This window comes from Maylandia zebra, linkage group LG5, assembly GCF_041146795.1.
Source record: "Maylandia zebra isolate NMK-2024a linkage group LG5, Mzebra_GT3a, whole genome shotgun sequence".
Lineage (NCBI taxonomy): Eukaryota > Metazoa > Chordata > Actinopteri > Cichliformes > Cichlidae > Maylandia > Maylandia zebra.
The window spans coordinates 19,557,490-19,581,292 of record NC_135171.1 but is presented as its reverse complement, the minus strand read 5'-3'; the positions used below and the strand labels follow the sequence as shown (position 1 = coordinate 19,581,292).

The window sequence follows — 23,803 nt, the reverse complement described above, 5'->3', positions numbered from 1 at the left end:
CTGGGTCGCTGCATTTAACACTGTGGTATATCGTCGCCTGTTAAACCTGTGAGCACCCGTAATTATGAATGTTATAATATATTCTTCCAGTTTTACAGGTGTATACTTCATGAATTTTGAGGGGGGGTTATTCTTTCTTTGTTTGATTTTGTAGGTTACATAAAGCCATGTGTGAAAAGTTGTGGGATTCAAAATATTTTATCCCTTTTTACACTGATGGCTCATGGATATGATGAATATAATGGGTATAATGACACGATTGTGTGTCATGTGGCAATTAATGAAACCAGTAGATCCAGTATACCCAGTATATATGAAATTGTAAATAGATTTTGCTAATCAAAACAGTAACATTTTCATACTTTATGGACCGCAATGGGATCGATTTGCATGTTCATATTTACAGACCTACTGCAGTATGCTGTATGGCTCGCACCCAGCCCACTGATAATATCATCTACTGATGATAGTGAAGGCGTAACATTGATCCCATCAGGATCTCATTTGGATCATTTGGATTGAGAATCCCTTTCTGAGGGGGCAAGTGGACACAAACCATGGCAGCAAAATGTCACTGGATCTCCCCACTGTAATGGTTAGGCAGCTCAGGGTTTTCATACATACAGATAAATAAAATATATACTCTACATGTATGGCTTTCATTTAAATGTGTTTAAATTCTGCACATCAAACTTTACTTTTAACAAATCATGTTACCCTGCAAAGGCGATGTATGTGGGTGTACTAAGAACTGAGCAGGCTGTGTGGAAACTTCCTCTGTGACCTGTTTAAATCCAAAGATTTTTCCTTTCCTGTATCTGAACAGGTAAAATCTGCTGGTAGCACGCTCATCAAACTACTTCATTTTGTAAACAATTTGCTCCTGCTGCTGCCACTCTGTTGTGCAGGGTTGGACTCTTAGGCTTTCACATCCAAATGCAGAATTATGTATATGATTCAGGTCACACCACTAATGCTTCAGCTGCCGCTCTGCATGACTACAACTAAAGGTCTGTTGTGTTTACAGTGCTCAAGGCTTGTTTATGACTTTGCTTTGCTCCACTTTGCACTGTTACCGGTTGAGGTTTGTTTGTGCGGGTTGATTTATTTGAGTCTTTTTTTATGACTGACAAAACAGAACAGGACATTCAAGTCAGAACAATCAGTGGAGATATGTCTATGAAAAAGGTTAGGGGTATATCATTATTAAATGATGTGGTGTTGTGAGTTTGTGAAAAAGCGGCACGTGTACCTGTGCTTGTGCTGATATGAAAATGTTTCCCTGTAGTCCTTCGTGTTAAATGAGGAAAAGTGGGCGGGCTCATGAATGCTCATCACTGAAATTCAAGCAAGAAGCATTCGCTTTTTTCACTACTTTTCACTCTTATCCTGTGATTTCACATGAATTCGATTCTCTTTCTGTCCCTGTTACATGATCAGAGCCAAATTTGGTGGGTATCTTCTACCATTAATGACATGAGGGACACTAAAGTGAAAAAAGTGACTTTTAATGAGCCACTCCTGCTTCTGCAGAACTGCTGGTATCACACAAAGGAAAACCACTTTACATGAACCAGCAATGGTAGGTGTGTCTATACTGGCAATCACACTCTCACATGTCTTTTGGAAACAATGTAGATCAAGCAGACTAAATGTGGTGCTGCTGAATAACATGTACAGCGTTAGCGCCGAGGAAGGCTGGATTTCGGATGGCAGCATGCAGTCTCTTAAATATTTAAATATTTAATTCTCTGAACACCATCAGACTCTCAGAGGACAGTTTAGTTAAAAGAAAAAGTCCTGACGTTGGCAGGTCCCGACTAACTCAGGAGGATGGGTCCACAGTACCAAACAGCAGTCATGACCTCCTGAAACAAAGCACAGAAAATAAAGTTACAATAATCATATTTATTTGTGAGTATTTAAGTTACAATTCCTATTGTAGCTATTACTGCTAATAATATAAATAAATAATTGATGTTAAGGTTATGAGCAACTACAGCAAGTCCTTTACAATCTGAAGTTTTGTCAAACTTCTTTGTTGCACTGTGTGATCCAAGTTTCCCCACTGATGTCATCCCAGTGTGAACTCATCACTGTGAATAAAATTGTCATAAATCTGCTATTAAAAGTTAAAACTTGTTTTATCAGCTGCACTGTATATATTTATTTTTCATTTGTAATGTTATTCTACAGTATTTTTGTACAAGATAGAAACTATACATTATTATATAATGATATGATATAGAAAGCTAATTATTATTATTACCAGTAGCAGTAATTAGCAGTAACATATCATTATCAGATACTACAACACAATTTGTAGTACTACAATATTATTCTGTCCGCTGCACAGTTACAGAATATCATACTTTTCCTCCTGTAAGCTCATTATCACGTGTTTTACTAACACACAGTTTATGTACTCACAGGTATCCATATATGGTGCTAATGTGGCAGTCTTGGACCGAGTGGGCTGGGAAACTAATAGACGTGTTGGTCAGTGTTACTGTGTGTCTATTTGAATATGAGCCAATCCTTTTTTTCATTTTTTCTCAGCACATTTGCCTACAGGATTTCGCTTCTTCCTCAATGATTGGGCAGAATGCTCTGTAACCTCCTGAAACATGCAAAGTGATGCAAATCTTTTCGGAGCACTATCAGGATGAGAACTGAGGGTCTCTGGCTATCAGTCGGAAAATCAGCTGTTGGGAGATCATATAAGCTTAGAGGAACCTCTACAGACAAGGATACTGGGTATGTATGGCTGGATAATTCTTGCATTATGAGATTTAAACAGTATTTCACATGATTTTGAATTGGTTTGTAGTGTGTAAATACGTTTGTAAAGAAGGAAATTATCTTCAGTGCACTAAAATATCAGTTTAGTCTTCCAGAAAAGGAAAACTAAGCTTCCAAAGTGCCGCTGAAACTGAGTGCATCCAGGCAACATGGACCAAACATTTCGAGCAGTAACCCGCAGCCCTGGGATTATAATCTGGAGAATTGAGGTAATTTTAATTGCTGCAGTATTGACAATTATAATATTGTAGCTGTTTAAAAAAAAATCAAAAATCAAAAATCTAATTCAGCTGTTTGTCCTGGCAGGTGATGAGCAGTGATGATTGAAGTAGTTGTTAAATCTGATGTATAGATGTGTTTGGTGAACATGAAAATAAAGACACTATGTTTTTGTTGTTGTGCAACAGAAAATGGAGCTGGTTCAAGTTCCTGAGAAATCTTACGGAAGCTTTTTTGAAGGCGACTGCTACGTGCTTCTGTTTGTAAGTCTGTGATGGCCACTGATGCACTATTACACTGTTAGATTCAAGGACTTCATATTATGTAGTTAATTCTGCTATTGGTTTTCAACACTTTTCCATTTGGTTTTGTTCTTTGAGTAGTCAGTGGTAACTAAATACTCTGATTCCTGCTATACACTACAGTCTTGACACAATTGTGCACTTCTCCAGACCCAGAAGGTGGGCAACTCTCTGTCTTATAACATCCACTACTGGATCGGCTCACAGTCCACTCAGGATGAGCAGGGTTCTGCTGCTATTTACACCGTACAGCTTGATGAATTTTTGGGCTCTTCCCCGATTCAGTACCGAGAGGTCCAGGACCACGAATCTGACACTTTCAAGGGCTACTTCAAACAAGGAATAATGTGAGTGAATGCCAGCACAGTAGTTATCAATATAAAGTAAAAGAAACCACAACAATTATCATGCCAATATTTTTAGCTACAAGAAAGGCGGTGTTGCATCAGGCATGAGACACACTGAAACCAACACATATGATGTGAAGAGACTGCTCCATGTGAAAGGAAAGAAAAGGGTGATTGCCAAGGAGGTGAGCCATACTTCAAAGCAGTTATATAACATTACTGGACAGATTATATCTGACAGAAAGATTGCTTTATGCTTTATTCTTTCAGGTGGAGATGAGCTGGAAGAGTTTTAACCTTTCAGATGTGTTTTTGCTGGACTTGGGCAAGAACATCATTCAGTGGAACGGACCAAAGAGTAACAGACAAGAAAGGCTCAAAGTAAGATTTTATTTTTTAAGTGTAACAGTGCTGTTGGATGGGATACTCATACTGGAATATACATTTAAGAAGAAATAAAAAAAGCATGTGCAAAAAGGGCTTGTGATGAGTAACCTTTACCCTTACCTTAACTGTACCGGTATGGTGTAGTTACAGGTTCAGTTAATCTAAATTACTCATATTAAAATCTCTATACTCTGTGCTTTATGTATGTAATATTTAATACTTTTACTTATTTTGCCAGTTAAGTATCATTATGAAATCTGCTATGAAGAGTTGTGGGTGTGCACAGTTAAAGCTGATTTCCTTCTTCCTGCAGAGGGTTAAAGGGTTTCTGCAGGAAGAAACTAAGATACAGATGATATCATTGCAAAAGTGACTTAAACTTTTAAATCATAAAGAGCCTTTATCTAGTGAATATTTGCATATTGTAATTTTATTCTGTAGGTGATTCAGTCATATTTATTAAATAGTAAGCTCACATGTTCGGACAAGCAAACGTAGCACGATAAAAGAGGTTTCAAACAAATGCTCACAGAAAGTCTGAACTGAAAAGCAAATAACACTGATTTAAAAGTGAAGAAATACAGGTGCGCATTAAAAACACAATTAAAAAAAAAGACAAAGTACAAGGCTGGAAGTGAAGTACAGGTACATAATGTTAATTCAAATATGACTTATTTTAAAGGGGATTCTGATCTAAGAAGCACACACAAACAGTTTAACAGTTTATTTCTGCCAGGATGTCTGTTTCTGCAGTGCTCACAAAACCAACTCACATGTTTTTACATGTTTAATAGGATGTTTAAAACAAGGTTTATCTGAGGAATTGACCAAATTATATTCCAGCTTCCCAACTCTTGGACATTGCGACAGCTTGTACTTTAAAAATACTTTTGAAAATAAGATATTACTGCAGATTACGGTACTGAGTGTCCAGTATGTAGAAGTAAACTGTTACTTTGCTGTTTCTCAGGGCATGTTGCTGGCCCAAGACATCCGAGACAGAGAGAGAGGAGGTCGGGCAGAGATCAGAGTGGTGGAGGGTGAAGCTGAGAGCAGTTCTCCTCAGGCCATGGAGCTCATGACAGAGACGCTTGGAGAAAGAACCGTAGCGCTGAAGGACGGACCTCCTGATGAAGCAGTTGACCAAGAACAGAAGGGACAACTCACACTTTACCAGTGAGAAGCTCACCGACAACTGATACCATACCTATGTTAAGATTCAATTTTGCAGTATTTTATTTGTTAACGACTTTCATTTCAGGATCTCAGATGCAGACGGCCAGATGAGGGTCACAGAAGTTGCTACGAGACCACTAGTTCAGGATCTTCTTAACCATGATGTGAGCCGTTAAACAAAAACAAATATACACATTAATATTCAACCACAACAATGAGCTAGAGCTAAAACTCCATATTTACTAAAATATAATGACTTAGTTTTGTAAAATTACTACGAATAATCTTATTATTTTAGGACTCCTACATCCTGGACCAGGGAGGGGTAAAGATCTTTGTGTGGAAGGGGAAGAAAGCAAACAAAGAAGAACGACAGGCCGCTATGACCAGAGCTTTGGTGAGAGGAACTGTTAAGAGCTTTTACCTAACTGATGAAAGGTGTCATATTTATTTCCTCTGTTGTAATTGAATTGCCGTCGTAGGACTTCATTAAAGCGAAAAACTACCCGATCACTACAAATGTGGAGACAGTGAATGATGGGGCAGAGTCAGCTCTCTTCAAGCAGCTGTTCCAGAGGTGGACTGTGAAAGACCAGACTCAAGGTCTGGGAAAAGTGAACACAAAAGGAAGGATCGGTACGTGTAGCTGTGAATTCAGAGGAGGGGAAAGAAACACACACACATAACAAAAAAGTCTTCAGATTTTAAAAGAAAACCAACATAAATACAAGTTACTTCTGATCACAGTATCTTTATAACATTGCTTTATCATCATATTTTCTTTAGCTCATGTCACACAGGAGAAATTTGATGCTTCATTGATGCACGCCCAGCCAGAGGTTGCTGCACAAGAGAGGATGGTGGACGATGGCACAGGTCAAGTAGAGGTATAGGAATAAATTAACTTTAAATTTAACATTTTTATCAGTAATGCAGTTGCATCAAACAGTCCTCTGCATCAAAGACTCCTCCCACGTCATAAACAGTCCATCAAATGTAACAATCAGTCATTAAAAACCTAGCTAGAAGTCGAAATAATAATCTCATGGTGTCATTTGAACAGGGTTTCACAGATATGTCACCAAAAATAAATAAACAAAATATCAAAATCTCATGCTAAGTATCTAAAAAAAAGTCCTCATTCTGTGTGACAGCCTACTTTGTAAAACCAGCAATGATGACTTGATTATGCTGTAATCAGTCTCAAACCTGTGGGCTTCTTTAAACCACACAGAGTTCAGTTATTATTTGTTTATTTATTTATTTTTTAATCAGAATTAAAGAACAGGAAAGACTGCTTTCTGTCCTTCAACCACCTATTTCCCCTCCTTCTGGTGTAATTACCGGTGTAGCCTCACGGGGTCACTAACATACTTACAGATTTTAAAACTTTATATCAGGAGAAAATCAAGTACTGCTGATGCTGCTCTATGGTCTGTTTGAAGCTTTCAGCTCTTCAAATTAAACATTCATGTTGGTGATTTCACAGAGAAAGTGCAGATATTCCATGTTAATTTACTTTTGACCTGCCCAGGTGTGGAGAATTGAAAACCTTGAGCTAGCCCCTATGGACCCCCAGTGGTATGGATACCTCTATGGAGGAGACTGCTACCTGATCCTCTACACTTACTTGGTTAACAACAAGAAGTGCTACCTGCTCTATATGTGGCAGGTGAGGTCACAGTTAAAGCAATTCACAATCACACACCTAAACCTCTTTGTATGTGTCACTGTACCGTATGAGATTTGTGTCACTTGAAATTTCAGGGGCGTCATGCGACACAGGACGAGCTGGCTGCCTCGGCTTTCCAGGCTGTGAGCTTAGATCAAAAGTACAACGGAGAGCCTGTTCAAGTGAGAGTAACTATGGGCAGGGAGCCGAGACACTTCATGGCAATTTTCAAAGGAAAACTGGTTATCTTTGAAGTAAGACTCTTCTCTCAACTTACCCTTATTTCATTTGAAACATAAACACCCCACTTCTGGTTTTGTAACAGTACAGGGTAACACTTTATGATACGTGATATGGTAGGTAGAATTTCCCTAAAACTAAGTGGAATTTCAATGCATTACAATGAAATTATATTTACCTATAAATTCTCACTGTTAGATACTCTAGAATAAGAAGAGAATCATTCAGTTTTTACAACGTTACTGTTTAATGAAAAGAGTCACAAATGATACTGCAAGTAATTTAAATTACTGGTGTCTTACTTGAGCGTTTAATTTTTTTTATTGTACATTTACTCTGGTGTGCATCATGGATGTTTCACAATTCAACTGTCCTTGTATATTACATATAAAATATGAAAGGACACGGCTTTCATTGCATATAAAAATGTGCTAATAATCGTTCTCCCTTTTCTACTTATAAGAAAAAACAAGCATAGGCCCATGTGATCTTTTATACTGATGGAGCCAAATCTTAATTCATATTTTTTATTTCCAGTTAAAATTACTGCAAAATTACACGCAAACCCAGACTTGGACACAAGAGAATCAACAATAAATTATTGAATATGATATATAAATACATATATTTATGCTTTTTCATTTGCACAGTTTAATAATTTATTTGCTTTCTTTTTGTTATTTTTACACAAAAAAACCCTGCAAAGTACAACATTTAAAGTTGAAGATGGAGAAATTTTAGTTGTTCTTCCAGTAAATTACCTAATAGTATGCATTCATCAGCATTGCTTGCTCAATACTTCAAATTAGTTATGCATTAGATATAGTTATGGAAAATGACAGTATAATGTCTCCTTTCCTTTTTTATCTGTAAAAAGTTGAACTTTTACCAACTTGATGTTAAATTGTTAATTGTTAAACTACATTGTGATTATAGATGACATACATTGAAATGCTATTAAATTCTATGGGAATCACACCGTTTGTTGCTTGCCCTATTACAAAGTGCTACTCTGTACAGGATATTTTTGTTCTTCCCTTTAGGGCGGCACATCTAGAAAAGGATCTTCAGAACCTGAGCCTCCAGTGAGATTGTTCCAGGTTCACGGGACTGACCAGTTTAACACAAAAACCATCGAGGTCCCAGCCCTGGCCACCTCTCTAAACTCTAGTGATGTGTTTTTGCTCAAGAGCCAAACAGGAATGTATCTCTGGTGCGGAAAGGTAAAAGATACAACTTTATTTTAGACAGAGAAACTGACAGGCCCTTTAGAGCATTTTTGTCTCTTCTTTAATGTAATATAATTCATGATGAAAGATATCTGGAGAGAAATGTCTAACTATTTGGGGAGATTTCTTTCTTCACAGTGAGGGGTGAGTCACATTTCACACAGTATTTTAAAAAAATCATTTTTCTAAATTAAGAGAATAGTCATTTTGAAAGTCTGAGTTTTGGGTGCATAGGTGAGGTCCCTTTGCCGAAAAGAGACTAATAAAAATCCCCTTCTGTCTATCACCTTTACATAGAAAATAGGAACAGATGATGGGTTCTTGCAGTAATTCAACGATGTGGCTTTACGATGAAGCTTTAAGGGCTAATGAGTAAAATATTCTTATCAAACTGATTTTTAAAGGCACCTGAACGAACAGTATTTAAGGTTTAGGTACCCTAAGGTTAGTAAGAATAACAAGCATGTAAATTTTCCCTGAATTAATTAGAAACAGTAAAAGCAGCTGCTCCCTTGTCTGAAGGGGTTGCAACAGTGGTAGCTCCACATGTTTGATTTAGAAGAGTTTAATGGTGGATGTCCTTCCTCCAAAAAAAGAATAAAGTAATGTACAGATAGTAATTTTTGGTTTTTATTAAGATTTTAATATAAGTGTGCTGTAAGGACTGTAGAGAAATTGTTTCTCACAGTTTCGAGCTGACTAACTCAGCAGGCCCAGACAGGCCTCTGCACTTTTTGGGTGGAACCGAAAGTCAGACCTTAGCATCTCTCATCAGGGCTTATCATAGCTAAGACTCTTGTGGCAGAAGAGAATCAAATACCAAAGGAAAGAGGGCATCATTAGAAGAGTGGAGGCTGTTAAGGAAACAAATTGATGGTCAATAACCATGAATGAATATAACTGGTTGGATGCATTTTTTGAGCATATAGTATATATATACATAGTATATATATATATATATATATATATATATCAAATATATCAAATATATATATATATATCAATATATATATATATCAAATATATATATCAAATATATATATATATATATATCAATATATATATATCAAAGTACTAGGACTGATTGGCTTTTCGGTCTGTCTGTCGGTGAGCATCTGCCCTTGCTGTGGTTTTGCTGAGTCAAACAGTTCATCTCTACCAGCTGCTGACTCAGCATTCATGAATTTCCTTCATAAGAATAACAAACATGTCACAAGATTTTCCTCATTTTCTAAAACCAGATTAAATCAAATAAAATGAACATTTTTAGCAAAATATAGGCCTATTGATGAGCTCTGGGGTCGGGGGTGGCATCTTTTTGTAAACCAGGGATCAAGTGGAGATGAGAGAGCCATGGCAAAAGAGGTCAGCTCAGCAATCAGCCAGAACTCACCACGAGGCTCTGAAGAGATTATTGCAGAGGGTCAGGAGCCCATTGAATTCTGGGAACTGCTTGGGGGGAAAGCTCCCTATGCAAATGACAAGAGGTGAGGATAGTATGAACAGGTGAACCAACAGCTTCAAGTGTGACTTTTCTATATGTTTGCTTTCACTTGGTTATGTGCCATCCGCAGATTGCAGCAGGTAGTTTTGGACCATAAGCCACGCCTGTTTGAATGCTCCAATAAGACAGGGCGTTTCATTGTGACTGAGGTGACTCACTTCATACAGGATGACCTCAGCGAGGATGATGTCATGCTACTGGACACATGGGACCAGGTAGGATTTTTGAGAGGTTATTAATATGAACATAACAATGAATTAAATAAACTCCACCACTTTAATCACATCCTGCTTTTTCTCCAGGTGTTTATCTGGGTCGGTAAAGACGCAAATGAGGAGGAGCGCAAAGAGGCACTGACAACCAGCCAAGAGTATCTGCAGACCCACCCGGGTGACAGAGATCCACACACCCCCATTGTCTTGATCAAGCAAGGCTTCGAGCCACCCACCTTCACTGGGTGGTTTACAGCCTGGGATCCCACCAAATGGAGTGTGAGTGTTATGCTTTTGAGCTGAAATGTGGATTTCCATTTATAATTAAAATAATCTTACAAATATTTCTCTCTTTCAGTCAGGAAAGAGCTATGAGGAGCTGAAGAAGGAGTTTGGAGATACAGCGTCACCTGTTAATGTTACTGTTGCAGTATGTAAAGTTTTATTCATTTCTCAAACTCTGTTTAGGTTAAAACTTGCAACAAAGTTCTATGTTAGCATGAAGTTTTAGCTCGTGAATTATTGAATTTAAAAGATTTAAAATTTATAGGCCTTTCCTATCATAATCTGCAGTGTGGAGTGTAGCTATATTAGACCCTCAAGTGTAGGAAACAGAAGGCAAAAGTTCAAAATATTTATTGATGATGAATCAAAATCCAAGAATCCAAACACAAAGAGCAAAGCCAGGTAAGTAACTGGGAGCACTGGGTGTGTACTGCCACAGACACACAACTAAGTGAACAACACAATAAAGAGAACAAGCAAACTGGAGCTTTAAATGGGCACAAGAGATCAGCGAAAGTGGAAACATAAGAGCAACAAGACTCAGGTGAAACTAATCAAGGACAGTGAGACAAAATAAAAATAAGGACAAAGCACAAGAGCAAAATGACTCACAAAACAAAACAAGAACTATTCTGGAGAAGACTTGACAACAATATGCAAAAGGACACTGAGGAGGCAGTGACGAACTAAAACAAGTAAATAAATATAAATGCTCTAAACATGATCAGAAACCAAACAAAATAAAGAATATGAATCCTAAAGGCCAAACAAAAGTTCATAATGAAGGTAGAAATAAGGGCCAGAACCTGCATTAATAAAGTACTGTGATTTGTATACTCAAAGATTGAGATTAATAATACAATATAAACTAAAATGTTCTTTTAATGTGATTTTCTAGGAGCAGAACGGAGGGAACAGTGTGAAAAGTTTTCAGTCTTTCCCACCTGACGATTTGAAAAACAAGCTTGCCAACGAGCTGCCAGAAGGTGTTGACCCGAAACAGAAAGAGGTATGTACGCGCGTTCCCAATGTTTCCATTTCCCATCAATTCCACATTTAAGTTCAAGATTTGTACGTGTATCTGCTTATTCATTAATTTAGTGATGATTACAACCATCACCAGTAAAACTCTGCAGCTTAAAAAATAACACGTGTGCCATCACCCGCTAAACTTTGTCACCTCATTTGCAGAAATACCTCTCTGACACTGACTTCACCACCGTCTTTGGAATGACCAAAGATGAGTTTGTGAGCTTGCCGCAGTGGAAACAGCTGAAAATGAAGAAAGAAAAAGGGATGTTTTGAGATTTCTTTCAGTATTTGAAATAAGTAGTTACTGATAGAAGCCAGCTGTTGGGGTCTCTTTGTATGATCTTTCTTGCTTTTCATGTTTTTTCACTTACTAATCTTTAAAAATTTATAATCATGAGTCCATTCTGTACATTTTAGTCAAATTACTTTTTTTTTTCAAAACTTTATTTTTGTAATCTGTGCTGCCTTTATGGAGTTAACACTATTTAGGAACTCTTGTGTCAAAATCAATGAACCTAACTGAACTATGAACCACAATGGCTGTTCCCCTCTGCATGTTTGTGCAGTCGAACCCCGTAGGAGGCAACAGTTAACTCACACGTCTTATATTACGATATTTATCAGGATGTCATTTTTTAACAAATGTGATTCTTACCAGGTTCAAATAAATGATTTAAATAAGACCTCAGATAAACAACATTGCACTGTCATTTATTCAATTAATAAAACGTAAGAATGTGAAAAAGTAAGTTCATGTTTCAATAGCTTGTAGAAACACTTTCAGCAACAATGATAATCATTTTCTGTATGACTCTGTATAACTTTCCTTGTTGTGGAGGAATTTTGGCCCGATCTTCCTTACATGCGTTGCTTCAGTTCATTGAAATTTGATTGTTCTAGATTGATTTTTTTTATTGTGTCCCAATATGTAAAATCTTAAGACATGGAAGATGGTGCATTTTCTTTTATCCCCATAATGGCCAATAGGATTAATAGGTTTAGAACTAAACTGAAAACTATTTATAAAGAAGAAAGTAATTAAAATGATTTACTTAGTTGCAAACATTTGTGTCACTTACTTTGAAGTTACTCATAATATGAAAGTAAAGATGACCTGATTTTCCATCTTTTGTGCAAATAAGGATGGAACACGATGTGCTCAAAATAAGTGAAGAAAACAGAAATCTCTCCATTCCTGCTTTCATTTGTAAATTGTTATCTTATGTGATTCCCAGAAATCAGTCTGAAAAAGAAAAGGCGACCTTTACCTTTAGTGTACTAAATATACAATCAGTTATACGATCGGTCATGAGTCTCCTAAAAATGAGGTGCTTAACTGATCATCAGAGATTTGAAAGATGAGCAGGCGTCAGCACGTTCCTTGATAATTAGGCTTGAATGTCAAGCTGCTTATTAAGTCATTATTTGTTTTTATTCACTTTCTCCATATTTTAAATGCAAGTTAACAGAAATGGCACAAAGCATTACTCACTCATTTTATTATGATATAAATGTATGGCATTAACATTTAAATCTGAATATCTATTTCAAAGCCAATGACAGAGCTGAAAATATTACAAACAGAAAAAAGGCATCATACATAAAAGGATGTATTTTCAGTACTTTTGTTTGAAATCAAAGAAAAAAACAAACCAATTTGGCTGCACAGCAACATGTCAAAGGTCATTTCCTTTTCTTTTTTTGTATCACCGGGAAAACCTGAAAATGAACTGTCCAGCACCTATGGATGTTGGTGTTATAATTCATTTGCCATCACCTGACTGCTCAAGAAGTGACCACAGTATCACCACACAGCACTAAAATAACAGTAACCTCCTAAACTTACATACATTTGACAGTCGATGCTACAGGTTATAAAGAACTAGCAAAAAAGTACCTCAGAGTACAAAGTCAACAACCTGTATTAAAACCAAAAATGATACACAGCTAAATGCAGCAACTTCAACATAACCCGTGCAGATTTATTGTTCTGCTTCTGTCTTCTACAAGAGATCCATTTATCAATATATGCTTTTCTAATCATTAAAGTCCAGCCTGATATGTTCAAAACTTTAATTATTTGTCGACTTTGTTAAATCGACTTTGTAAACTGGGGAATAAAAGAATGATACATTGTCTACAAAATAAACTGACACTGAAAATCCCTTTTAAAAAGTATTTGTAACAGCAAATAAGACATATTATTCATTACATGTAGTTGATAGTATTGCATGCAAACACACTCAAATGACACAAACTTGTGTGCATTTTGGAAATCAGTATACATTCATAGGTGCTCGTGCAGGCTACGGATCATAGATGAAGTGAGGAGTCTACTTTTGATTCTGGCACAATTTTTAAAAAAAAGAAAGTAAAAAGGCATTAAAAATGTTACATACAAAGTGTTTTACAGCAATGAAAGACATCTGAAGAGGCAAAGTTCAGCAAGTTCCACTGCGAATGTGCAAACATGCAGCATGTCCTTGCAGCCAGACAAAAAAAATCCAGCCTGCAGTGGTCAGCTCGTCAGGTCTGGCTGACACATTTGGTTAAAAAAGGGAATGTTGGCTTTAATGTAATCTGACAAATAAATGTCACAATATAAGAACTTTAAAAAGTGCAAATGCAGCCAAATCCATTTTCTGTCTATTTTTTTTTAATAAAAACACAAAAATTTTAAGACTTTGAGGCTTTGAATAAATGAACTGCCTATTTGAAATCACCAGACTTCCAAGTCCAAGAAAAACATGAGAGAAACCAGCAACACAGCCTGATCAAAATCCTTATGATCAAATTTAAGTTAACAATAACTTCACAGAAAAAAAAACCTCTGTGTTTGTAATGTCTTCTTCTGGTTGAAGCTAAAACAGCTGCTGTGGAGATTCTTACCGAGACAGATAAATCGTGACTTTTGTCTTGACTGCTTCTTGTGTATAAAATATCCTTCTTAAAATCAAAAAGGTAAACAGTCAAAGCAACATGGAGTATGTTCCATGTATTGCAACGTGCATTAAAAAAAGGAAAAACCCAAACACTTACGACAGACTTGAATTAAATGATTGGCAAATAACATAAAGTAGTCAGCGAAATTTCAGCTTGTAAACCTGAGATCGTTCAGCACAATTTTTAAAAATGTAACTTCTACTACAATGTATCATAACTAGGGCTCTAACTAATCTTTTCAACTTTTCCTTATAGATTAAGCTGCCAATTATTTCCACAGTTATTCTACTAATCATTTTCTCATAAAATGTCAAACTATTGACTAGCAACATCTAATACATCTAATCTCAACTGATTTTTGTAAGAACAGAAATGTCTAACTTCAAATCAAAATGCTGCTGGATTTTATCAAGTTATGAACTATTTTATCTCTGACCTTACTCAGTAGTAGATGAAACATAAATTTAAGACAAAATGCAGCTTTCATTGTTTTTGGTGCCTTCGACCTCACTGTTGAGGGCGTCTCCATTATTAGGCAGGCTCTTCTTTGTGTTCTCTGCATCGTGGGGCAGCTCCAAACTGTCTCCGTCACCTGGAAAGATCCTGTCCTGCTCTGGAGTCTCATCGAATGCATCCTTGTAGGCACTTATGCTGTCCGAGTCGTTTTCATCCAGCAGGGGATCTTGTCCATCTGCTGCCCCGTTTTCATAAGGTCTCTGGTGGACCCCATCCTCAGCGACCAGGCTGCCCAGTGCAAGAGAAGGCTGGTGACACATGGGCTTATTTACCATTCTCCATTGCTTCTCCTCTGTGCCCTCACTCTGTCCTCTTTGCACTGCAGCTCCCAATTCATCTTTGCTGCTGTGAGAGGAGGAGCTCTCGACTTTGTTGGCATCATTTCTTATTTTGTGTCCCTGCATTGTTGCTTTAGCCATCTCACCTGGTCCTGATAGTTTGTTATTCCCTTCCTGCAAGGTGTAAAAAAAGAAAAGCATAAGCAGTGCTCATTCATAGAAAATATAATTACAGTGTTTTTTTAATGATCTTGAGCCATCAATCATCTCTTTTTGGAAGGAAAACAGGAAATATGTGCAGTAATTTATTGAAATGTGTAAACATACAAATAAAGTATATAAGACACAAACAAAAAGGATTTTGGCTGCCTTTTGTTTTTGCCTCTTTGAGAACCATCTTGTTGGTGCAAAAATATTGTCTTATGCCCCCAAAAGGTGTCACGTTTGGCTTTTTCTGTACATTTTAACTAAATAAATCAGAACAAATGTTTAAAAATGAACTAAAATTGTTGTCTGTTATGTGTAGTCACAGCACTGGTTAATCCCTTGAGTTAGGTGTCTTTTTTAAGCTTGAATGAGTCATAGGTAAGTATTAAACTGCTTAACAACAACAACAACAAAAAACAAATCAAAAATGTCTGTCTCCTTGGAAGCAAAATATAAATAAATGAGGAGTGGCCCCAAGACTTTTGCACAACATTGTATATTTTAAAGCTATCTTAAGAATTTTTATTCCTACTCTCCACTCAGCTAACACTATCTAAACAGAGAAGATAAGAAAAGCAAGAAGTCAGACTCTTGAAGAAGAGCATTACCATCAAGTCCAGGTTTAAAGTAGAATAACCTGTGCAGACTCCTGATTGTCCTTCACACTAGACACTCAGCATAATTAAGTGGGGTACCAGGCTAGAGGTCAAGTGATCAGACTCTTTTCACCATGAAAAATGAAGAGATTACTCCAAAACGTGTTATGCACCACCACAAATTGTTTTTATAAGGACAACACAAGAATGGACGAGGCGTGGAAGTTTCAGGAGTGGAAAATGAGTAACAGTAATTGAAACAATTGATTGTGCCAGTCTCAACAAATGTGGCTTGGATACTTAAGTACTTCTGTACTTTTCTAACTTCTTCATTTCGTTTTCAGGGCTTTTTTCCCAGAAAGACGAGACTCAGTTGCTAAAACCCTTAAGGACAAAACTAAACCACAACACACAGAAAATCTTGTATGCCCAGGCCTGCCGTGTCTCCGGGTTACACACCCAGAAAAAAACAAAACAACGACATAGCATCGCCATCATTCATATTCACGAGCGATCACACGCCTGACAGACTGTTGCGCAATAGGTTCCCTTTACATCTTTATAAACAAATTCAGAGCCTCTGCAAGCTTACATAAACGGTCTCACTTTACCTCTTTTAATCTTTCCACTTCTTGCATCAAAGAGTGCACCATGCTCTCCAGTTTCCTTTTGGCCTCCCTCTCTCGCTCCAACTCCTACAAATGTAAAGAGACAGCAGCAGCTCGTTAGTGTCACAATCTGTTGTAATCACAAACAACGAACTTTACTTACACACACACACACACACACACACACACACACACACACACACACACACACACACACACACACACACACACACACACACACACACACACGGATTTCTAAGAGACTTTAAGACTTTACTTCGTGTTTTGGCTCGACCTGGACTTACCAAACTAGCCTGTCCAGCTTCTCTCTGGGCTTCAGCCAGCAGCTCCTCTACACCCTCCAGCGTGTCCTGCAGGACGTCCACCTGGAACAACAGAGCCTCTCGCTCGACCTCCAGCCCACGCAGCTCTTGCACAGCCTCTTCATAGCTGGCCTGCAGCTCTAGCTATATCACAAAGTTACACGGTAACAGATCAGTGTAGGCAACTTCAGGAGAATGCATGCCAGTCAGTGGGAGTGCTCGTTGAGCTCTCAGAGGCAACAATCTGTGGGAGGCCTCCTGTGGTAGCGTGACAATGCCTCCCTATGTAAAGGAATATGCTTCACTGCTGTGATTTATTACTGTGAGCACAGCCTTCAATAGCAGTAAACATCATTATATTTATAGCAAAAATAAGGAGGATAATGGTGAGAAATCGTTACCATTTCTGGTAGTCCCATGAAGAGGTCCTGCTCAGATTGCTGAAAGGAAAACAAATAATTTTAATAAAAAACATTTGAGTATTTTGAGTTAAAATCAGCACAAAGCAGTTTAAATGAGGCATACTGGATCCTCTCCTGTTGGTCCCCTTTAACTCAAACACGAACGATGACCTTAAAATTTAAAGTTACACAAATTCAGTTATTATAAGCATCAAAATAAACTTTACTGCATCTTACAAAAGGTAGCTTTGATTATTTGTCCACTTTATTCATACGTGTCTCTTACAGGAGTTTGTTACTTATATTTATAAATCAATTAATGCCGACAGCTGCTGTCAAACACGTGTAAATGACTTAATACTGAATGGAAAATAAACATTGTAAATGTTTTCCCTTCAATTCATACCATGCCAAGTCATAACACGGTCATCTCGGGGCACTTTACAAAGTCAGGTCAACAACTTACATAATGAAGACAGAAATGTTCCCTTTAGGAAGCTCTTGGCCGCAGTAGGAAAGGAAATGCCTCCTTAACAGGAAGAAATCTCTGCCAGAAGCACTTCTGTTTCCGCATTTAATATTGTGGCCATTTTCCCATAACTGATAGGCTTTTTACATAATTGATGACGCAGACAAAAGCTCTGCTCTAGTTGGGAGTTATTAGACTGATCTCCTGACCAAAAGGATCCCATTAAGAAAAACATACACAAACAAATTTAAAATCATAACTCAACTCAATGTAGCTGCTTCAGTTTCTGGGTCCTGGGAATGTGTAGCCTTGCAGTCACCCTGTCAGTTACCGAGTAGAAATACAACCATCTCGGTTTTTACAAAATATCTAGTTAACCTGTGACTTTTTTATTTTAATAATAATCTTTTAAAACTGGGTTAGTCATGCTGTACAACATGCTTTCGGAGCTTTCAGATAGACGAGTTTGTTTAGTACAAGTTTAACCGAACTAGTAAAAATAAGGAAGCCATAAAAACACGAGATATCGCCATTTATTGCTGTACTAAAAGTTCAGAAGCAAACCATCTTCTGCAATTTGGAAAGTACAATTTCATGGTTTTACTGCTCCCGTCACTACTGGCAGTCACACGGTTTTCATTTCAAACATTTCTCTCCTAACTACAAAGAAAGACCCAGATATTTACAGATATCAACAGCTGTTTAAAAAACAATTTCATTTACTTTATAAATCCAGTGCCAGAGATGTCAGCAGGATCCACAAACTAATCCTCAAGCCTGGACCCATCATTGGCCGGAATTTGGAGGCATTCGAGTCAGTTAGAGACCGTAAGTCAGTGATCAAACTGCTCTCTGTCATGGACAACTCATCATACCCACTTTGCTCCACACTTCTGACCCAGCAGAGCTCCTTCTCACTGCCATAACAACTCAGGAAATCATTCCCATCATTCTCTATAAAGCTGTATAATAACTCCTCGTTCTATGACAGGTGGTCACACCTGTCCGACATGTGATTCCACACATATTTCTATTATTACCTTCATGCACTTATAGCATACATATTATGTACTAATGCAGTTTGCATTACTCTTCCACAATGCCAGTCCTGCTCTTACCATTTTAAACTGTCTTCATATTTACTTGTACTTGTTATATTATGAGAGAAAGTTTTTCCATTCTATCATAGTATAAGATCTTTACTAGACCCCTGTAGCACTTTAACTTTGTTAAATATTGTAGGCTGCATTATTTTTATTCTTCATCTTGCTGCTGTAACATAATCATTTTTCTTGTGGATCTATAAAGTAGATATCCATCTATCCACTTTTTGGCACGACTGACCATAACTAGACACCACTCTGTGTCACAAGGCACAAACCTAAAAACGCCAAAACACAGACTTAACAATGTGGTGTATGCTGTACAGTGCAGCGAGGAATGCCCAGACCTCTACATTGGAGAGACCAAACAGCCACTTCACAAGTGCATGGCACAACACAGAAGAGCCACCTCCACAGGACAAGACTCAGCAGTCCATCTGCATCTTAAGGATAAAGGACACTCTTTCGAGGATGCCAATGTTCACGTTTTGGACAGAGAGGACAGATGGTTTGAAAGAGGAGTGAAAGAAGTCATCTATGTCCACTGTGAGCGACCATCTTTGAACAGAGGCGGGGGTTTACGACACCAACTCTCTGCCATCTATAAGCCATTTTTGACATCCCTTCCCAGATGCCTTAATGCCCACTCACATCCTGGGCCATCTGACCTCAGGAATTCGCATGATAAGGTGGGGCCAGGTTTCACAATGAACACACCCGAAACTCTGGCTGATTGGGACCCACACCCAGTTTCACACCTTGGCTCAGGCGATTAGAGGATCATCAGGGGGTCCTTTTGTCCCTCTGTGGGGGGTCACTCCCACTAGGTTTATATCTGGGACTCTCCACCATTTGACCTTAGAATTGAAGAAGCTTCTCGGATGAGAGGTGAAACGTCTTAAAGAAGTCCAGACGCCTTTCTTTGCAAGCTCCTTTGAGTACAAACCTTTAGACTCTCGGCCTATGCAAGCGTCTCATCCCAGAGGTATTAGGTAGCACTGCGTGTCCATCACATATATAATGTTGTAACACTGAGACAACAATGAGTTCATCTCATCGAGTGTCAGTTTTTATGCTAGCTACTACCTGGCTGTCACTCCTCCTCTTCAGGGTGCTCGCTCTGCTGTCGCTTCTTGTCACACGTCTGGAGGAGCTGTCAGTCTGATGAGAAGACGAAAACACATCTCAGGCGGAGTCTGAGCATCACCATCATCATCATCACCTCATCATCATGAGCCACAACAACAAAACAACGAACAGCTAACAGCGGTAACGCCGAGGAAGTGAAGTGAAGCGACGGGCCTGACGACTGCTCCGTTTACCCTAGCCGTCTGTTTATTTTAAGTGTTGAACAAATTAAAAACACCAAACTTATTCGGTTATTTAAAACAGCTGTGACGTTTGACACTAACGTTAACGACGCCGTGATTTTTGTCCTCTCACCTCTTTAATAATACTGCGCAGAGACTCGTCCTCGCTCATTCCCCGAGAAAACGAGCGCTTCTTCGGTGAACCACTGCTGTCCAGCGTGACCGAGTGCATGTTGTACGCGTTATATTACGTTTTTCTTTATATAAGAGACACCTCCGGGCTCTCTGGCTGAAGTGGTGTTTTTTACTTGTTTCCTACGCAGCTACAGGGAGCTACACCCAGGCCCTGATCTACGGAAAGCCGCAGGGACCAAACCGTGTTTAACGCCGCCCTCGCTCCGCCCACTCTCTCTGAACAGTCAAATATCCGTCTTTTTAGGGAGACATGGGTCACGTTTGTGGCTGTGGGGGGTTTAAATATGACTTTTGGTTTGTTGTAAAGTTAAGGGATAGCATTCTGGTGCATGGCTGGAATTAATCAGTGAAAAAAGCCTGCCGTTTTTTTAGTAAAGTTATAGGTACTTTTACAAACGTGACCAGAACAATGAAAAGTGAGGTTTAACAGGACTTTTCCTGTGAGAAAATAAGAAATCCCTTTTATTCAGTAGCTTATAGAGCAACTTTTGGAAGCAGTGACTTGAAGTAATATTTTTTTGTATGATTTTATCAGTCTCACATCATTGTGGACGACTTTATGACCCATTCTTCTTTACAGCGTTGCTTCAGTTCATTTCATTTATCTTAATGTCTCTTAAGATCTCACCAAAGCCATTTACTGCTTCTGTGCTTGGGATTATTGTCCAGTTGCATTACCCACATTGGGCCAAGCTTTTTAGCTGTTAGACATGTGGCCTCACAATTGAGTATACTTTGGTATAAAGAATAGTTAATGACTGCAAATATCTTTTAGCTGCAAAACAAGCCAAACTCATTACCCTTCCACCACAATGCTTGACAGCTGGTATGATGTGTTTGTGCAAATATGCTGTGTTTGGCTTTCTGCAAATGTGATGCTGTGAATTATGGTCAAAAACCTACACTTTGGTCTTGTCTATCCAAAGGACATTGTTTCAGAAGTCTTGAGGTTTGTTCAGATGCAACTTTGCAAACATAAACTGTGTTGCCATGTTCATTTATGAGAGAAGACGCTTTCTTATTCTTATTATTTTCTTATTTAATTACGAATTGAAAATGATGAACTTGGTCAATCATAAGTCATTTGGCTCAGAATAGTAAGGATTTCTACCACTTACAGACTCTGAAAACCACATACTTTTATTCCAATAAACTGGAACCAATCTGAGAACACAGACAGCAATGCTTCTTTACAGAGATAAGCCAACTCCCGCACTACTCAACCTTGACAGCAACTTTTATTGATTAAGCTGTCAATTTAACCTTTTCTTTGTCTTTTCACTCTACTTGCATATAGTGATTTTTGCCTTGTCATGGTGTGAAAACACAGGTTTCTGACAAAGTTAACCTCCACAAGACCTGGATGCTGAAACTGAAGTGTTTGTACAACTTTACAAACCAAACTATTTGACAGCTGAAGAACTTAAGATGGCAGTCAATACATGACAAAGCAAAGTTTTTTTGTTTTGTCTTATTGTTGTTGTTGTTGTTTAACATGTGTTACTTATCATTTAAACAAAGGGTGAAAGAGGAAGTGGAGAAAAAGTGAACAACTGCAACAGGAAATGAGGAAACAGTTCAAACCCCCTAAATATAAAATGATATTTACACAGTGTATGACTCAAAAGCTGTATTTATTTATTTAGGACAGTGCATGTTAATGAACATAAATGTAAAAAAAAATTACATGAATGTAAACATACCAGATTATAGCCAAAGGCTAATTTCCATCTGTTGTCCTTAAGCATAAAAATAGACATAATTCATAAAAATTCATCATTCATTCATAATAAAAACTCCATCACCAAACTTACACATACACACCATTCTGTTCCCAAATAAAACATTAAAACTATACAACTTATACATGATCACACACTGTTATTCATCCCAGAGATGTGTGTTTATTGCACACAGATGATCATGACATAGTCTCATATCTTGATACAGGGTTTCTATAATTGTAGGCAAATGTAGTAATATATCAGCCTACGCACTGGTTAAATAGAAATGTTCATACAACTTCCTTCACCTTTAAGGTGATTGACTGAATACAAAATCTGCACATTGCTCTCGTGCAGCGGACCAGACCCTCAGTTTGGAGCAAAAACTCCAAACCAGGTTTAAATTTTTCCTTGAGCTTTCCTCTGAACTGTAGTTTGTCACTGCGTAGCAACAGTGAGGACTGCTTACTGTAGACTCAGTGCTGTGACACTTTGTTGAATCAATGACTGCCTCATTAATGACTGTTTATTCTGGTGTGCGTGAGATATAACTGTTATTCAAAAAAAGGCTGGCCCTTTTTTTTTTACACCCATCAATGCAAAGACCATGAAGTTTACTGAAACTGGATCTATTTCACTGTGTATATATCATGTAGAAACCTCATTGATCATTTTACATGAAGTTTTACAAAGCCTTTCTGAGCTTCAGTGTTTGTATGTGGGTTTAGTATGTTAAGGCTCGGAGTAGATGTTAGATCAGCAAATCTGATCATGCAAATGATTCACACTTTATCTGCATACGTGAACAGAAAAACATGCAAACGTGCAGAGGACGGATGAGTGGCAACTGCAGTAGAATGAACATGAGTGTCTCATCACTTCAGGACTCGTTTGTTTTTGTCTTTTGATCCAGTTTGCTAATGATTTATCTTAACGGAGCAAAAATTATTTTTCTGAAAGGAAGAGAATAACTAAAAGAGTTGAGCACATACCACCAGACATATTACCAATGCTTTCATGTCTGATGTCTCCAAGCCTGTTGTAAAATTACGCTTTGATACTTTGGTACTGTAAAAATTTGTGAGATGACCAAGTAATGCATTCATTGCAATGAATTTCATTCGTTGTATTGGAGGTGCAATGGAGAATCCTCAGTTCTTTAGTAATGGATGAAATGTACCTAACCAATAGAGTTCCTGCTTTAGAGTGCAGCTCCTGAAGGTGAATTTTACAAAACACAGCCTCCAATGAACAGAGAGGCTCGCAGCTTTGAGACGAGACCTGCAGTCGCAACTATGTTTTTCTCCAGCAGATGTCGGTGTGGTCGCACAGGCTGCTCATCGCTCAAAGAGGTGGTGCTGCAAAACTTTTAGCCTATTTTGGAAGAATAAAGATTTAACTTACCCCCCCTCCAATGATATATATATGAAAATATGTATATGAGCGTGGTTCTTGGGCACCATTTAGATAACATTCTCACATGTTTATATATCGTTGGATGATGTTTCAGGAAAGATTGAAATTCCACAGCTCACTATAATTGCATGTGTCACTTGCTCATTAGTTCATATACTGATTGGTACAAATGGCATTCACACGGGTCTGTGTATACTAATGAGTTCATCTACGTTATAATTGAGAGCTTACAGACGTGCTGCTGCTTAATGGCTCAAAAGTCTCCGAGGTGTAGGGTTATTAAACATAATCTATCAAAATCATGATC

The 23,803-nt window shown here is 38.0% G+C and overlaps 2 protein-coding genes across 3 annotated transcripts; one reads left to right on the top strand and one right to left on the bottom strand.

Annotated features, from left to right (window-relative positions):
- The first annotated feature begins 2,694 nt into the window (after positions 1–2,694).
- Positions 2,695–12,324, top strand: avil (advillin). 2 transcript variants are annotated; one of them, XM_004545003.4, is made up of 20 exons: positions 2,695–2,757; positions 2,890–3,011; positions 3,210–3,284; positions 3,474–3,670; positions 3,747–3,855; positions 3,941–4,051; positions 5,028–5,233; positions 5,319–5,397; positions 5,532–5,630; positions 5,716–5,869; positions 6,020–6,120; positions 6,768–6,905; positions 7,001–7,159; positions 8,189–8,368; positions 9,704–9,861; positions 9,949–10,093; positions 10,181–10,369; positions 10,449–10,520; positions 11,274–11,384; positions 11,567–12,324. In XM_004545003.4, exons 2-20 carry the CDS (start codon positions 2,952–2,954, stop codon positions 11,678–11,680), a joined length of 2,457 nt encoding a protein of 818 aa, XP_004545060.2. In that variant the 5' UTR covers positions 2,695–2,757; positions 2,890–2,951; the 3' UTR covers positions 11,681–12,324. The 2 variants fall into 2 exon arrangements, with proteins under 2 accessions (XP_004545060.2, XP_004545059.2); XM_004545002.3 differs by having other exon boundaries at positions 2,703–2,757; positions 2,885–3,011.
- A 565-nt stretch (positions 12,325–12,889) lies between these two features.
- si:ch1073-456m8.1 (uncharacterized) lies at positions 12,890–20,524 on the bottom strand. The gene is made up of 6 exons (XM_004545005.4): positions 20,295–20,524; positions 19,938–20,012; positions 17,280–17,318; positions 16,861–17,022; positions 16,559–16,642; positions 12,890–15,318 (listed from the first exon to the last, which is right to left on the bottom strand). Exons 1-6 carry the CDS (start codon positions 20,391–20,393, stop codon positions 14,815–14,817), a joined length of 963 nt encoding a protein of 320 aa, XP_004545062.2. The 5' UTR covers positions 20,394–20,524; the 3' UTR covers positions 12,890–14,814.
- Positions 20,525–23,803: the final 3,279 nt, after the last annotated feature.